The sequence below is a fragment of the Nycticebus coucang genome, chromosome 9, assembly GCF_027406575.1.
Source record: "Nycticebus coucang isolate mNycCou1 chromosome 9, mNycCou1.pri, whole genome shotgun sequence".
Lineage (NCBI taxonomy): Eukaryota > Metazoa > Chordata > Mammalia > Primates > Lorisidae > Nycticebus > Nycticebus coucang.
Genome location: NC_069788.1, coordinates 2,221,009 through 2,237,438, shown reverse-complemented (window position 1 = coordinate 2,237,438; position 16,430 = coordinate 2,221,009). Strand labels below are relative to the sequence as shown.

The 16,430-nt window shown below is 47.1% G+C and overlaps 1 protein-coding gene across 1 annotated transcript in view; it reads right to left on the bottom strand.

Annotated features, from left to right (window-relative positions):
• ME1 (malic enzyme 1) overlaps nucleotides 1-16,430 on the bottom strand; it is a 163,884-nt gene that overhangs the window by 5,104 nt on the left and 142,350 nt on the right. The window contains exons 10-13 of the mRNA XM_053602368.1: nucleotides 14,907-15,012; nucleotides 12,886-13,028; nucleotides 10,659-10,832; nucleotides 402-500 (exon numbers count right to left, since the gene is read on the bottom strand). Of these exons, the coding sequence (XP_053458343.1) occupies nucleotides 402-500; nucleotides 10,659-10,832; nucleotides 12,886-13,028; nucleotides 14,907-15,012 (522 nt within the window). The remainder of the gene's footprint in view (nucleotides 1-401; nucleotides 501-10,658; nucleotides 10,833-12,885; nucleotides 13,029-14,906; nucleotides 15,013-16,430) is intronic.

Sequence of the window (16,430 nt, the reverse complement as noted above, 5' to 3'; positions counted from 1 at the left end):
AGTAAGTCAATATACAAACACCCCAAGGAAGCAGATTTTTAATATTTAAAAAAATACATATTTATGGCTCGGCACTTATAGCTCAGCGGCTAGGGCGCCAGCCACATACACTAGAGCTGGTGGGTTCAAATCCAGCCCGGGGCCTGCCAAACAACAATGACAACTACAACCAAAAAACAGCTGGGTGTTGTGGTGGGCACCTGTAGTCCCAGCTACTTGGAAGGCTGAGGGAAGAGAATCACTTAAGCCCAAGAGTTTGAAGTTGCTGTGAGCAGTGACGCCACAGCACTCTACTGAGGGGGACACAGTGAGACTGTCTCAAAAAAAAAAAAAATATATATATATATATTTAGCAAGCGATGAAGGGAAAAATAATGAAGCTTGAAAAGACTGGTTTTTACCTTTTCTGCAATTTTCAGAGAAACATCTCGAATGGTGTTCAATGGGGGATAAAGCCGTCCCTCTTCCAAGTGTTTGTCTAACACTTGCTGAGCTATAACCTTGAAAAGGAAATGAAGAGAACAGTTGATACTTCATACCATACAATCACAATGTAACTGTCACAATGTGCGTCAACAGTCACACATAACGGTCACGTGCAGAAACCAGTCACATTAAGGTGCCCATCTAATTTCATTTCCCCGTCTATCAGTGAAAATCCTGAGCCCAGAGGGGTAGTGATTGTTGGATCACAAAACTGGTGAGGACTATGGGATGAGAAGTAGGTTGCTCTCAGTCCACTTCTTTTTCTACTGCACCATGCAGTGCTGGGTATGTTCCACGTGACGTATTTGGGGAACAGAGAGGAAGAGGAGGGTGGAGGCCGGTATGGCAGGCCGAGTGTGCCTTCACCGCTGCCGACTAGTGCAGGGGCAGCGGGCTGAGCGACGAGTCACATTACGAGCAGGACTTTAAGTTGACACAGACTCTGGATTATCTGAATCACTAAGGAGCCCCAGCAGTCACTGGTGCTGACCCGCTCCCCGAGCACATGTTTAATTACTAGTGAGCCGGCCACCTGGACGTCCCTCGAAATTATTTCCAAAATACTGTTCTGTCGCCATCAGCAAATACATGACCCTGCACAAGTGTAACACTACAGAGAAGTGAAAAAAACGTTCCTGTTACTCAGAGATTTATAATTCAGTGAGGCAACAGAGGCAATAGAAAGAAAAAGAGAAGACAGCCTTGGCTAAAGGTGAAATGTGAGTGTCAAGAAATTCAGAGGAAGAGGCACTTACAGAAGCCTCCATGGTGTAGAGGGGCTTCAGCTCAGAATTACAGGAGAGCCAGGGGTTAGACAAACAAGGGAAGAGGCAGAGACGGATTCGGGCCACAAGCGGGAAAGTCTGCGCAGGGCCAGGGAGCCCGAGGGTCTTGAACTGGGGGTGGGGAGGCAGGGGTCTGGGTAGAGAAGTAAGGATTGGGGTGTTGTCAGTGCTGAAGAAGGAGTGTGGGTTAAACCCAGGGGCTGACGAAGGTCTTCTGAGCAAGGGCCTTAAGGCAGAAGCACAGTGGGGGCAGGGAGGGGGAGGCAAAATTATTAGTGTAACTGTTACTTTTTTTTTTTTTTGTAGAGACAGAGTTTCACTTTATCCCCCTCAGTAGAGTGCCGTGGCCTCACACAGCTCACAGCAACCTCCAACTCCTGGGCTTATGCGATTCTGTTGTCTCAGCCTCCCGAGCAGCTGGGACTACAGGCACCGGCCACAACGCCCGGCTATTTTTTGGTTGCAGTTTGGCCGGGGCTGGGTTTGAATCCGCCACCCTCGGCATATGGGGCCGGCACCCTGCTCACTGAGCCACAGGCGCCGCCTGCGTAACTGTTACTTGATGTTACCTTACAGATCATACAAAACATTAGGACATATTACCACAGAGTACCGATCACGATTTTATGAAACACGCTATATAAACTCACTTATTTCTTGCCTTTGTAATAGGATGTTGAATAAAACTTCTCCTTTGCCCCAGAATTGATGACTAGGGCCCTAAACTTCAGGACAAGGGGACATTAAGTGTTCCACATTATCAGGAAGCCACCACACAGGTGGGGCCTCCCATTTGTCTGAAGAGTGTGAGAGGTGGCGCCCGTCCCCCCCACCCCCACGACCACAGCCAGCCTGCCCAGCAGGTGGGGCTGGGGAGAGATGGGGCAAGGGGCTGGACCCGTGACTTGGCCTGGAGGGTAACAGAGTGGCCTTTTCTTCCAGTGTCCCTGCGGTATGCCAACCCTTCCTGAGAAGGAGAACTGCCATGCTTCCCGTGAGGCTGAGCAGCCACTGGTGAGACTCACACAGAGAGAACAGAATAGAAGGGACAGCGGACACAGGAGTGTGGCCACAGCAGCCTGCACGCCCATCAGTGGGGCCGGTGTGGACACACGCGTGACCACGGTCAAGGGTCGCTTGTAGAAGGATAAGGAGGCTGTGCTGAAGCCAGACCGCCCAGGTCAGGGTCCTGTGAGACGGACGCCTGTGAAGACTTGGGGATGTCTGCCCTGCTCCACATGCTTCCCGGAGCCAGCGGGCGGAAGAAGTGAGGCAGGATGAGGGGCGCGAGGAGGCTTCCCAGAGTCTCACCACACACTCTCCCCAGTTCCTCCAGGGGCTGGCACTGGGAGCCAGAGGAAAGAGGAGAGGGTCTTCCCTGCCTGCTACTGCCGGCCGCCGACATGCGGGGATGAGAACTTGGGAGAAACACTGGGAGCTGAGCTTGTTCAGTTACTGTTCAGGGACCGAACCCAGCCCACAGAATAATGCCTAGCACTTACTGGCCACCTCCTTACCCTTTGTTAAAGGAAGTAGTAAACCAAGAGTTATGGGATTTTACTGAAATGCCATTAAAAGAAAGAAAGAAAGAAAGAAAAGGGAAATATGAGGGGAATTATTTAAAACAATGGTTGGGGCCAAATAAAACTGTTTTATGTTAATTCTCCATCAAACTGAGATGGCTTTTTAAACAATCTTGTTACTTATTGGTTTCCTGCAAAAGATTTGTGGCAGATTGAAATCAGTGGGAATTTCTTAGAGATTAAACAAAACCTTTTATAGGCATCGAATATTGTGATGTTGATGGGAGTAACGGAGCAGTGGCCACCCCTCGGGCCGTAGTGTGAGGTGGACCTATGTTTGAGTCTGGTCTGTCACCATCTGCTGCCATTTAGGCACATAAATTAACCTTTCTAAGCCTCAGCGTTCCCACCAGTAATATAGGACAAACAATAATTCCTAATTCAGAGGATTGAATGAAATAAATGCCAGCATAGAGTTTACCAGTGTCTGTCAAATAAGTGTTCAGTGAACCTCAGCCATTTCATTTTTTTTTTTTTTTTGGCTGGGGCCAAAAACCCCACAACCTCTGGTATATGGGGCCAGCACCCTACTCCTTGAGCCACAGGCGCCACCCCTCAGCTGTTTCATCTTAAAAAGAACCAACAGGCACCCAGCACGGCAGAGCAGAAGCAAAAACAGCAAGGTGGGTGAGAGCGGCCCCACCCTGGACAGCTGGTGGGCTGTGTCATTTGGAGGCCAGTTCTGCAGCCAATCAACTTCAGACTTTGGACTTCCTCCCTCTTGGCACACAGCATCCACATCATTGTTTCTTCTCTACAATTCTACGTAAGTGTCATTTTATTTATTTATTTAAAAATTTGTTTTAGAGATAGGGTCTTGCCCTGTCACCTAGGCTGCACAGCAGTGCAATGAAGGTTCACTGCAGCCTCCAGCTCCGGGCTCTGGTGACCCTTCCACCTCAGTCACCCAAGCAGCTGGGAGTACAGGCGTGCACCACCACATCCAGTTAATGTTTTAATTCTTTAAAAAGACAGGGGTCTTGGGAGGCACCTGTGGCTCAAAGGACTAGGGCACCAGCCCCAGAGGTGGTGGGTTCAAGCCCAGCCCCGGCCAAAAACTGCAAAAAAAAAGAAAAAGTCAGGGGTCTTTAAATGATGCCCAGGCTGGTCTCAAATTGCTGGTCTCAAATTCCTGGGCTCTAATGATGCTCTCATCTTGGCCTCTCGAAGTGCTGGGACTTCAGGTGCAAGCTACCATTCTAGGCCACAAACATCACCTTAGAGAGACCAGGGACGGTCAGGGATGGTTGAGTGGGGAAGAATCACTGCACCTTGCTGGCCATGTCCACTGCAGAGCAGAGCCAGGCTGCAGGAGTCGGAGCTGTGGGGCCTCCTGAGTATGAGGACTGGTGGCTGGGGGCAGGGAGGGTTATGCAAGAGTCTAGTCTCGCTCCTGTCTGCTGAATCACACTCAAAAACCACCTGTTGCTTTGATGTGCTCTGGGTTTCTCTAACAACATTTCACATAATCCCCCCTCCCTTTTGTTCTGACCATGTTAAGGCAACTGCATTTCCAGTTATCCAGCAACTTAAGGGAATCAAAGTTTCCTCCAGATGCTGCTGTCCAAGGCGATGACCTCAAGTGTCCTCTGGGCACGAGTCAGAGGGGTGGAGCAGGGTGCATGAGAGGACACCAGCAGGTGGCTCGGAGGACCGGGGTGAAGACAGGAGGCCCAGCAGTTGACTCGGAGGACTAGGGGAAGGACAGGAGCCCCAGGGTTGTCTCTCAGTGTGACTGGGGCATGAAGCATCTGCTGTCCACCTTCACTAGAGACCACATAGGGCTGGGCTGACCTGGGAAGTTCCGTGAGCTGTCCCCAGAGGGCCGGAAGTCTGTCTATACTGTCCAAAGATCCTCTTTAGGACTGGTGCCAACCTGTGAGATTTCTAGTTCTGTAAGAGATCTAATGAGTATTTTTGACAGTAATCCTAATGGTTAAATTTGGGGCTGCCAGATAAAAAAATCCACCTTAGATCTTCAATACATTCCTTTTGTTGACTAAAAAATACTATCTAGACAAGGGCTTTCCTCTTTTGGGGGGTCTCTGGCAGTGAGCCTCTGTGCTACTGAATTTATTCTTCTTACAGAGATATGGCTAGTTGTATTTCTTACAACTCAACAAGTATGTACAAAGTTTCTGCACTGTGCTTAGCTTCAGGCTGGGTGCTACCGGAGTTCACCATTCAGTTTCAGAAGCAACACTTAATCTTTTAAAATACAAAGCTCTCGAGAGCAATATACAACTAGAAATAAAACTGAATATTGAGGTCTTTACTAAACACAGCCATGACCCACAAGAGAGGTCAAGAGGAGCCAGCCAGACCTGTCACTAAAAGACTGGGGGCGGGGGGAGAAGTTAGGGGATCTTTCAGTAAAGTTGGGGAGAGGGGACCCCAGCCGCCTCCATCTGGATGGATGGTCCTGCCCGGAAACAGCATTGTGATGGTCCTGAAGACAGCTCACAGGACCGCAGGAGCTGATTCAGTGCGGTGAGACGGGAGGGGCAGGAAGCCTGTGGGGAGGCAGGTGTGGGAGCAGCGAGGGGTCAGAGCCTGCACCCAGTCGAGTCCAGGGATTCCCCTCATCCCACACTGCACCTTGTGCGGGTGGACCCCACTCCAGGAAGGCCTGTCCCTCCAGGCAGGGACATGGTGGGGAACTAACAGGACCAGGGCCCACAGGCCTGGGGGGAGGCTGGGGCTGGGAGGCCTGGACACCCCGACACCTGGGAGTCTGGGGTGGGAGGCTGGACTGAGACTTTGACCTGCCACCAGGGCTCAGACAACACCCACCCTGCAGCCCACAGAGACGCAGGGAGCATAGTCGTCCCCGGCAGGCCTGCGTCCAAACCATGGGGGACTACAGGAGCTGTCCCGAGCCATGGGGACAACAGGGCCCAGGTCCCCGGAGCCTGGCGAGCTGCAGGCTCAGGCTCCCACCCCTGAGAGGAATCAACTCTCCAGATACCACCCAGAGTGAAATCAGAGAAATCCAAAAATCCGGAAAAAATGAGACTAGGTCTCCATGGCAACTAGCAGCTTCCCGCCCCCTCCACAACCAGAAGAGGACGTGGGTTTGTCTCTTCCCAGCCCAGGAAGTACCACTGCGTCCTTAAAAAGTCTCTTTTTCTTTTCCTAATCCTGGGGCGCCACCAGGTGTCTGTGCAATATACGTTATGTTTTTCAAATGTTAAATTTTTCTTACTCTTTTCCTTCCTTCCTCTTTCCCTCCCTCTTCCTTTGGTTATTTTTTCATTTTTCTATCTTTCTCTCATAACTCCCTTAGACAACCAAAATACTTCTTTTGCTGCTGTCATTGTTTTGTTTTGTTTAGTTTTCTGGGGGGGGTTGGACGTAATCTCATTCTGGAGCCTGGGCTGCAGCGCCATAGCACTGGCCTGGCTCAGGCAGCCTGTAACCCCCGGGTTTCCTCCTGCTTCAGCCCTCTGAGTAGCTGAGACTGTAGGTCCACGCCAGGGTGCACAGCTGATTGTTCTCCTTTATGTGGTTGAGGTGGGATCTCACTCTTGCTCAAGCTGGGCAAGGGCAGTGCCCGACCTCCAGAGATCCTCCCATTCCAGACCCCAGAGCGGGGGCGGGGAGGGGGGCTGGAGTGGGCCACCACGCCCAGCCTATTACTATTATTATTTTTTCTTCCCTTTAAGTTCTTTTTTTCTTCCTGTTTCTTGCTGTCTTCTTTGTGAGACTACAGGAAGCATGCAAACACACAAATTACAGGAATCCCTGAAGGAGAAGAGAGACCCCAGACAGGGAAGCCCTGCTGGAGGACATCACTGCTGGAAGTCCCCAAGCATCACCCAAAATTCAGACATACCCTTCAGACTGACATCAACCCAGTTCATCTCCATTCAAACAGAGCAGCTCCTGGACACACTGCAGTCAACCCGACGATGTCAAAATGAAAGAGAAAATTCTGCAAGCAGCCAGAGATAAGCAGTAACTTCAAGAAGTACAGCAACGTCTCAGAACATAAAATCAGTGCCCACAAACCAGCAGCCCCCAGATCCAAAATCAGTGCTCACAAACAGCAGCCCCCAGATCCAAAATCAGTGCTCACAAACAGCAGCCCCCAGATCCAAAATCAGTGCTCACAAACAGCAGCCCCCAGATCCGCCCATAATAGTCAAGCTGTGAACCAAACAACAGACACGATTACCATCACACTAGCTTCAAAGAAAATGAAATACCTGGGAATATACCTAATAAAGGACATGAAGGATTTCTACAGAAAGAACTATGAAACCCTGAGAAAAGAACAGGCAGATGTTAACAAACAGAAAACGTACCATGCTCACGGCAGGGAAGAATCAACATTGTTAAAATGTCTTTACTACCCAAAGCAATCTCCAGATTTAATGCAATCCCCATTAAAACACCAACCATCATACTCTGAAGAACTTGAGAAAATAGTTCTTTGTTTCATATGGAACCAGAAAAAAAAAACAAAAAACTGAAATTTTTAAGAAATTTTAACTGTAATTCTTTTAAGAAATAAAAAAACAAATCTGGAGGCATCACTTTACCAGACTTCAGGTTATACTACAAGTCTACAGTGATCCAAACAGCATGGTACCAGCACCAAAACAGACACAGATCTCTGGAACAGAACAGATAACCTAGTGAGGAGACCAGTCTCACATTGCCATCTGATTTTCAATGAACGGAACTGAAGCCAACCCTGGGGAAAAGAATCTCTACTTAGTAAATGGTGCTGGGAGAACTGGTTAGCCACATGTAGAAGGCTGAAACTGGACCTTGCCTCTCACTGCTTACAAAAACTAACTCATACTGGATAAAAGATTGACATCTAAGACAAGAAAATATAAGAATTGTAGAAGAAGTGTGGGAAAAACTCTTAAAGATACTAGTTGGGGGAAAGATTTTTATGAATAAGACCCTATCAGTAATTGTAGGAACAAAAATAAATAAATGGGACCTGATCAAGCTTAAAAGTTTCTACACTGCTAAGGACACAAAAAACCAAAGCAAACAGATCACCTTCAGAATGGAAACAGATATCTGCATTTTACAAGTCTGACAGAGGTCTAATAAGCAGAATCTACAGAGAATCAAGCATATCAACAAGAACAGAGCAAACAATCCCATCGATCGCTGGGCAATGAGCAGAACCTTCTCCCAAGCAAGCAGCCAAATGGCCGATTAGCTGGCAGGAGGGGACCCAGCCGCGGCAGGGTCCGTCTGAACGGTGCGCCTGAGGCTGTGGCACGGAGGCAGAGCAGAAGGGCGCCGGGCTTCGGACCTTTGGTGCAGGCTTGGAAAGGGGTGTTGCACGAACAGAAGCACAAACATGAATGTTGAATGTGAACACAGGCTCAAGCGTGGTGTGAAGCAGGTTGTGTTTAAGGACACAGGCAGGGCATTTCTGGGGACACAGGCAGGGCATTTCTGGGGCATTCTCCAGCAGGTAAATGGAGATTTGGTAAAAGATGAGAATCAAGAGATACAGCTTTGGCCATTATTAGCACAAAGATAATAGAAAGAAATGGATGTTAATGTATGCAGCCATGATTTAAATAAAAAAAAAGAAAGAAAGAAATGGATGGGTGTGATTTGTGGAAGCATCAGAGAGAGAAGGAACAAAACATTCATGCTAGAAGAAAAACTCTCAGTTAAAAGGGCCATGGCAAGGGCACAAAAAAGACGACAGTGCTGGGACGCGGCTGAGACGTGTGAAGGACAGGAGCACCACACCAACACCCACGAGAAAGGCAGCAGAAAAGCCACCGGCGGGCAGGAGAGCCCACTGGCCACCTGAGGGTGACACCTGTTGACAACACCGCATTTCATTTTATTTCTTCAAAATCTTTTTTTGCAGTGATCATTACTTTTCTTGGATATTAAATAGAAAATATTTTTAGTGGAATCTGTCACCAGAGGGTGCTAGAGTTATTTAGAAAAAAACCCATAAGCCACTGGCTACTCTGAGCAGCCTGTACCCTGACACACCTGTTTAAAAAACAATGCTTACAGGCGGCGCCTGTGGCTCAGTCGGAGGTGGCGGGTTCAAGCCCATCCCCGGCCAAAAATACAAAAAAAAAATAATAATAAAAATAAAAAACAATGCTTACAGGCGGCGCCTGTGGCTCAGTCAGTAGGGCGCCGGCCCCATATGCCGAGGGTGGCAGGTTCAAACCCAGCCCCGGCCAAACTGCAACAAAAAAATAGCCGGGCGTTGTGGCGGGCGCCTCTGGTCCCAGCTGCTAAGGAGGCTGAGGCAAGAGAACCATGTAAGCCCAAGAGTTGGAGGTTGCTGTGAGCCGTGTGACGCCACGGCACGCTACCCGAGGGCAGTACAGTGAGACTCTGTCTCTACAAAAAAAAAAACACAATGCTTACATTTTCCTTAATGGAAAAGCACCTTTAAAACGCTCTCCTAATAATCAGACACTCACTTGTTTCATAGTATTTTTTGAGTTAAGGAAAACCTGAGCTATCAGCTGTCCTGTTGTCACTGCAGTGAAAAGGACTGAGCAGGATGTCACAGCGTCCCGGCACCTGCTCCCCCAGAAGGACCCAGATGCTGACCGCGGACCACACACCTTTAGGCCACATCAGTAACAGGAGAATCTTTGTCTATAGTCTAGGGATTATTCTTCAAGGTGGAAAAAAAGCATGTTTGCAGGATGAAAATATTTGAGCATTAGTCAAATTCTATTTGGTTCAGCTGTAATGTGTATGATGGTTTAATTTTAAGGAAAGAAATCCACACAAGTTTTTCATTCATGAATCACATCCTGTTGGAATCTGAAAACCTGCATAAAGCAATGAGCACTCCAATGTTACAGACGGACGCCCAGTCCCTGCGTAAAGCTCTGATCTTACAGATGGACGTCCAATCCCTGCCTTGTCCTGCCGAGGTGGGAGAGGGGAGGAGCTGACGGGCAGGTGCTCACGGCGTGTCTGCCAGAGTAGTGAGGCCTTGTCTCTGACCTAAGAGTCTCGCGTCTTCTGCCAGTTTCTAGAAGTTGCAGCTAATGTGGCAGCTCACAAAGAGGGTAAAATCTCGCAGCTTTCAGGGTTCACAGCAGCGTGAGAGTCCCCAGCAGGCCCGCTCTGTGACTTCCGAGAATCTTTCCTGAAGGTCCAGACTAAAGCCTACTTCTCCTGTCCTTTTAAGGATTTTATAAACACCTAATCCCCTACTTTAATTTCTGCTTAAATCCTAGCGTGGTTTCTGTTTTCTCTACTGAATGCTGAGTGACAGACACTCCCACTCTACCATATCAGACCTTACTTCAAAATGCCATTATTCAGGGAAGTTCTCAATAGGGAAATAGTCACCACTTAATCATAATTTGGAAACAGCATTTTTAATTTTCTCATTACTCTCACCTGATCAGAAGTGGGAAGATATAAAAAGGCTCCTTTTAAGAAATCAAGACACAGTTTTTCTAACGCCTGCTGGAGAAGAGCGTTTCACCAGCAACCTGGTGTATTCCCGCTACCCACCCTTACTCCCTGTTGGGAGAGATTTTCTCTTCTCCAGACTTCATCTAGCGAGTGATTTTCAACCCCCGTGCCCTGGCACACTAGTGAGAGGCTCTTAGGTGTCCACGAAAAATTTTAAAGATCATCAATTAAACTATTTTCGAAAGAAGTTCAAAGCACAGTAAGTATATTCTCTTTTTTTGATCAACCTAATTTAAGTGGGCCATGGAAGTTTAACTATGGGTTCACGTGTGCCAGGAGAGAGAGCTGAGAAGCTAGACAGATAAGACATCAGACAGCCCCGGCTGAGCACAGAGAGGACTCCACACGATACCTCAGCAGTAGTGAGAAAAATCTTGTCCGTGATGTGTCTCAGTCCACAAGCCACAACTCCGAGAGCAACTCCAGGGAACACGTAGGAATTATTGCCCTGGCCGGGATACAGGGTCCGTCCATCCGGGAGAGTGACGGGGTCAAACGGGCTGCCGCTGGCAAAAATTGCATGTCCCTACAACACAGACACACACAACCAACTTTAAAAAGGAAAATATTGTAAGGCAAACATAACAAAGTACTCCCCAGGCTAAATAATGAATCTTGAAAGAAGCCTGTGTTTTCATTAACTTCCTACTGAGTCTGCAAGATTCATGACGTTGGTCAGGAAGTTCTGGATGGTTCTTTGCCTTCCTCTTTACTCCAAGGACAGTGTGCAAAGTCCAGGATCCCTCAGACCATCACTGTGTCATCTGTGTTACTCCCACCCACAGGCTCATCAGCTTTTTCTACGCAGGAGTCCAATTTCAGACTTACGAGAATGAAAATGACATGTTAATATTAAAGCATTTAAAATAATGGCACTTTAGGGATATACATTTTCTGGGTTTAGGGATCAACATGTTTACAAAGTAAAAACTGGAACAAGTTTTATTTATGCCCTTAGGATGCTCAGCACCAACACCAGCACCTAGCCCGTTCTTCAAAGCAATTTTGGAACTCTTTTTCTGGAATGGCCATCAGAGCAGCCATCATATACAGCCTGATGGTTAAGATCATGAACTCATCCCAGAAAAAGTGCCTCGAAGCAGAGCTTCCTAAGGGGTGTCTTCAAAGGTGACTAGCAATACCCAGCAGGGAGGTGCATAGCACTTTTTCTAGGATGAGTTCGCAAACTGAATTGTCTGACTTTTCCTGCAGCAGCAGAAACTCATAGCCAGCAACAGGCAGACCTTTCCTTTTTCTGTAATCATTTCACCAAAGTAGTGTTTAAATTTTCAGCCTCAGACTCTCAGCGTTTCACGTGTCACAACGCAGGACATTAGGCTCGGCCGTGAGAAAAAGCTGAGGCCATTTAAATCAGACATATGCAAATTCTGAGACGCAACTACATACATTTGGCTAATTTTGTTTATGTTTGTTGCAGATGAGTCTCTAAATCCTTGAGGCCAACTGACGTTGTACTGAGACAGAACAATGGACTGGGGACATGTTCATCGCGTGTGTACCAAGTGCAAAGTGCCATGTCAAACATTTGCTTAAAAAGACTACCAAATAACATTAGGCAAATTCCCCAATGCAGAGATGAGATAACAATTAAAAAACTGTAAAGACATTGAAGGCATCCTAAACGAGAGATCAGTAACGTGGAGGCTCCTTGCCGAGAAAGCCTTACCTCTGACAAGCAGCCTCCAGGCAGAGCCGTCAAGCCCCAGCCGTGCAGTGATGCCTGTGTGTGGTGTTTACTTGTTCCATTCATTTTGAATTTATTTTCAAAATAAAAGTTTTAGATAGATGTAACTCAACCTCTATTTTGTCCTAATGATATTTTCAAGTCTTTGATGGGAAAAGGCTCTTGCTAATACAGGTTAGAGCAAGCGTGTACATAATAAATCACTGAGGGCCCCACCCCAGCTGGGTGCTGCACCAAGGTATCAAAACCCAAACCCAGGATTGAGCAAAGCAAAAATAAGGCAGTGATTTTATCCTGTACATGTCAACGTTTGGGAACAGCCAGCTCAAAGTTCAATAACCATCTAGAACCAAGCTCTTTCATTTCTACTTAACTTTTTGTTCAAATCTTAGATAATTCCAAACCACCTGAGGAAAATTATCACTGCAACATTACAAAGTTTATTTTATTCAAGAAGAAGATTTATACAACATTTTAGAAAAGGAAAAAAGTTCTTATTTCTCTGATTTGTACACTTTTCTTACAATCTTGGCTGTATAATTTTTTTTTAGAGACAGAGTCTCACTTTATCACACAGCTCACAGCAACCTCTAGCTCTTGGGCTTAGGTGATTCTCTTGCCATAGCCTCCCGAGTAGCCGGGACTATAGGCGCCTGCCACAATGCCCGGCTATTATTTTGTTGCAGTTTGGCCGAAGCCGGGTTTGAACCCACCACCCTTGGTATATGGGGCTGGCACCCTACTCACTGAGCCACAGGTGCCACCCGGCTGTATAATTTTTAAAATTTTAATCATAAGCGATTCAGAAATCCTAGGCCTCCCTGTAATACATCAGAATTTGACTACTAAGATTTTAGTTATGCTTTTGATTTACCTTAGTTACTTTGTAGCACTGCTCTGCAGAACATTCTGCTTTGCTAGTTGGGTTACTCAAAGCGAAAATAATCGGCCGTTCATTGAAGGCAGCCATGTCCTTGAGAATCTGCTCTGAGAAGGCACCACCAATGGCAGCCACACCTAACGAGGAAATCAGAAACCGGTGATCAGGGACATCGCGGGTTAATTCACCCAAGAAGCTCCCCTCCAAAATGAACAGACATGCCAGGTGATTTTCTAAGAGACCCTGAAAAAATACTGTGTAGAACATTTATAATTAAATTATAGTGACAAAAAGAATTAAGTTTGTTAATACCAATAATTTTTAGAGTCATAAATCTGTAAGTGTCTATAAAAACATTTAAAGATAAAATTTGGGGCAGTGCCTGTGGCTCAGTCGGTAAGGCGCCGGCCCCATATACCGAGGGCGGCGGGTTCAAACCCGGCCCCGGCTGAACTGCAACCAAAAAATAGTCGGGCGTTGTGGCGGGCGCCTGTAGTCCCAGCTACTCGGGAGGCTGAGGCAACAGAATTGCTTAAGCCCAGGAGTTGGAGGTTGCTGTGAGCCGTGTGAGGCCACGGCACTCTACCGAGGGCCATAAAGTGAGACTCTGTCTCTACAAAAAAAAAAAAAGAGAGATAAAATTTGATTCATAATATAGTAAGAGTTAGTAGCTAATCAGCTGGAATTCTGATTACAAGTATTTGTAACAGGAAATTAAAATGTGTGCAATATATATGTTCTCTCGATAAGGAATTCTGTGAGTGTATTTCAGTCTGTCAAGCTACAAAGCAATTATGGAATCATGTGTGTTTTTTGTTTTTTTTAGAGACAGGGTCTTGTCCTGTCACTCAGGCAGGAGCACACTGGCACTACTGTAGCTCACAGCAACCTCAAACTCTTGGGCTCGGGTGATCCTCCTGCCTCAGCCTCCCAAGTAGCTGGGACTACAGGTGCCTGCTACCATACCTAGGTAATTCTTTTCTTACTTTTTTTTTTTTTTAGGAATAGGGTCTTGCTGTGTTGTCCAGTCTAGTCTCAAACTCCTGGCCTCAAGTGATCCTCCTGCCTCAGCCTCCCAAATTGCTGGGATTACAGGCAAGAGTCACCACATCTGGCCTTAAAAAGCAATGCTCACACTTAAAGGAATCATCTGATTCAATTGCAAAATTGTTAATAGATGAATAAAGCAATTAGCACAAAGGAAATGAAAAACAGCCAAGATTACTGATAGGACATATTCTGTAAAAAAAATCATACTAGAAGCCTAATGAAGTTCCTGGTGTGGAGTTCACAGTTGTTCCATTACAGCCATCATTATTCTCAATATGGTCATTTGTTTCACAGTTCCAGGAATGGAGGATGATACACGGTAAAAACAGATGTTATATATGTACAAAATAAGGGCCGAGTTTCATGAATTCCTCTGAGTTTACTGCTTTAAACTTGACCACATTACACATCTTAGCACCTGCAGTGTGTGAGGACGTGGTGAGTGCTGTAAACCATGAGAGGCGGCTCCATCTTCCAGAAGGTCCAGCAAGGTCAGTGTCTCTCACCGCAGCACCGCTGACACCTGCACTGGTCACTCCCTGCGCGGTGATGCTCAGTGGCACCCGGCCTCTGCCCACTGGAGGGCAGTGCTCTCTCCCTCCTCCCTGACCTTCCTCTCCTAGCAATTATTGCCCCAGTGGCCCTGGGGAGCAAATCTCTCCCATCTGAGAACCTCTGTCTGTCTGGAGTGACGAGGTCCGGCAAAGTGCCGACTACGCCAGGTGTCAGCCAGCTGGAGGAGTCTCCAGAGGGCCAGACACTTCAGCAGGACCAGTGACAGTCAGAGCCAGGACTGGACTTAACAAGGCGAGGTCTCTCCTGGGGCCACTGCTGGAGTAGTGTGTTGTGTGAATTCCAAGGGTCTGAGTTTCAGAAAAGCTAGATTATGCTCCAAAGATCAGTAGTAAGAAAACCAACCAGGTCAAATGGGGGATGGGTAGAGAAACCGGGAGGGAGAAGTTTACCTATGAGCGCAGTTGGTTTTATTTCTTGAACGATGGCTTCCAAGTTCTTCATTTCCTTGTGTTTGTGGGCAAACACCTCCTTCTCTGGTGTCAGGGAAGCACGTTGCTAAGGGGACAAATAAGGAGAAGTTACACAGCTGCCGACCACGCACGGGTCCCAGAGAGTCACACGGGGTCACATGTCATATGAATCACCAGTATTCACGGCACTTTCGGGTGCTGTCTCTGACAGCTTCCCTTACTCTTCCTGTCCAATTGCCAGAGATTCCTTCCTTCTTTCTTCTTACAAATATTTATGTGTCAATTTTCTAGGCAATGCCCATGGAACAGGGAGCAAAACAAAGTCTTTACTTCATTTAACTAATTAATACTAAAAACTATAACTCAACAGATATTTGTGGGAAACCAGCGTTAACAGTGGTGCAGAAGGTCAGTGACAAGCCCACCCTGTTGGCCGCACAGCGCGACACCAGCTACAGTGCCCCGGCTCATACACCGCAGAGGAAGAAGGGGACTTGCAGCCACGTTCACAGCACTGTTTGTTACACTTTCTGAGTACTGCGTCAGATAATATTCTAGCTACAAATGTTTGCGATTTGACTCCACAATACATCACTGCCTACTTTTATGTGGCTCCAGGTGGTCATACAGCTCTCAGCCTTCCCAACACAGCGCTGCTCTGCCCAGGAGGAAAAGCTTTACGAGTAGTATGTCAGAGCGTCTGCAAATTGGTAAGCCTGACAATGGTACAATTTTCTTGCTTCAAAAGGTTATTTTATTTCTGTTCTTTTTTTTTTAAGCAAAACATTGAATTACAGAAAATTATATATGAAACATGAACCTCTCTGTGCCTGTCTCCACATCTGTGAGGGAGGAGAACGAGACTTTTCACCTTATCAGGTTGCTTATGGGTTAAAGCTCCAGTCCCCAGCTTCTAGGCCACTGACCAGTCCCAGCACACGGCCTGGTAGGGGCAGGCTGCAGAGACCACTTGTCCACCATGCAACCCTCAGGCCCTCAGCCCTCCAAACCCATCCATGGAAACACAGCTGTTCAGGGCACTTGGGAACTCAGCTCACAGCAGGAGGTAAGAGGGGGGTGATGAGCAAACCAGCTTCATCTGTGTTTACAGCTGCTCCCACCACTCGCCCCGCCCCACCCTCACCCACCCCGCCCCCACCCTGCCCCATGCCTCGCCCCACCCTGCTCGGGCCCCATCCTGCCCGGCCCCATGCCCTGTCTGTGGAGAACTCTTTTCCACAAATCCAGTTCTTGGGGACCACTAGGCTAAATGAAATGTAATACAAGTAAAGTGCTCAGGACTGGTTCACAGAAAGAGCTCATGCTAGTTGTTATTGTAATTAAAATTATTATGAAGAAGACAAAAAAAAATCATAATTGCAACATTTATAATTTTGGTATATTTTCTTCTAGTCTGCTATAAAGTGCTATTTTTGTACCACTGTTTTCCATGATGACATTAGATTGAATGGCTCTCACTCTCTCACCATTGGCCATTTTTGA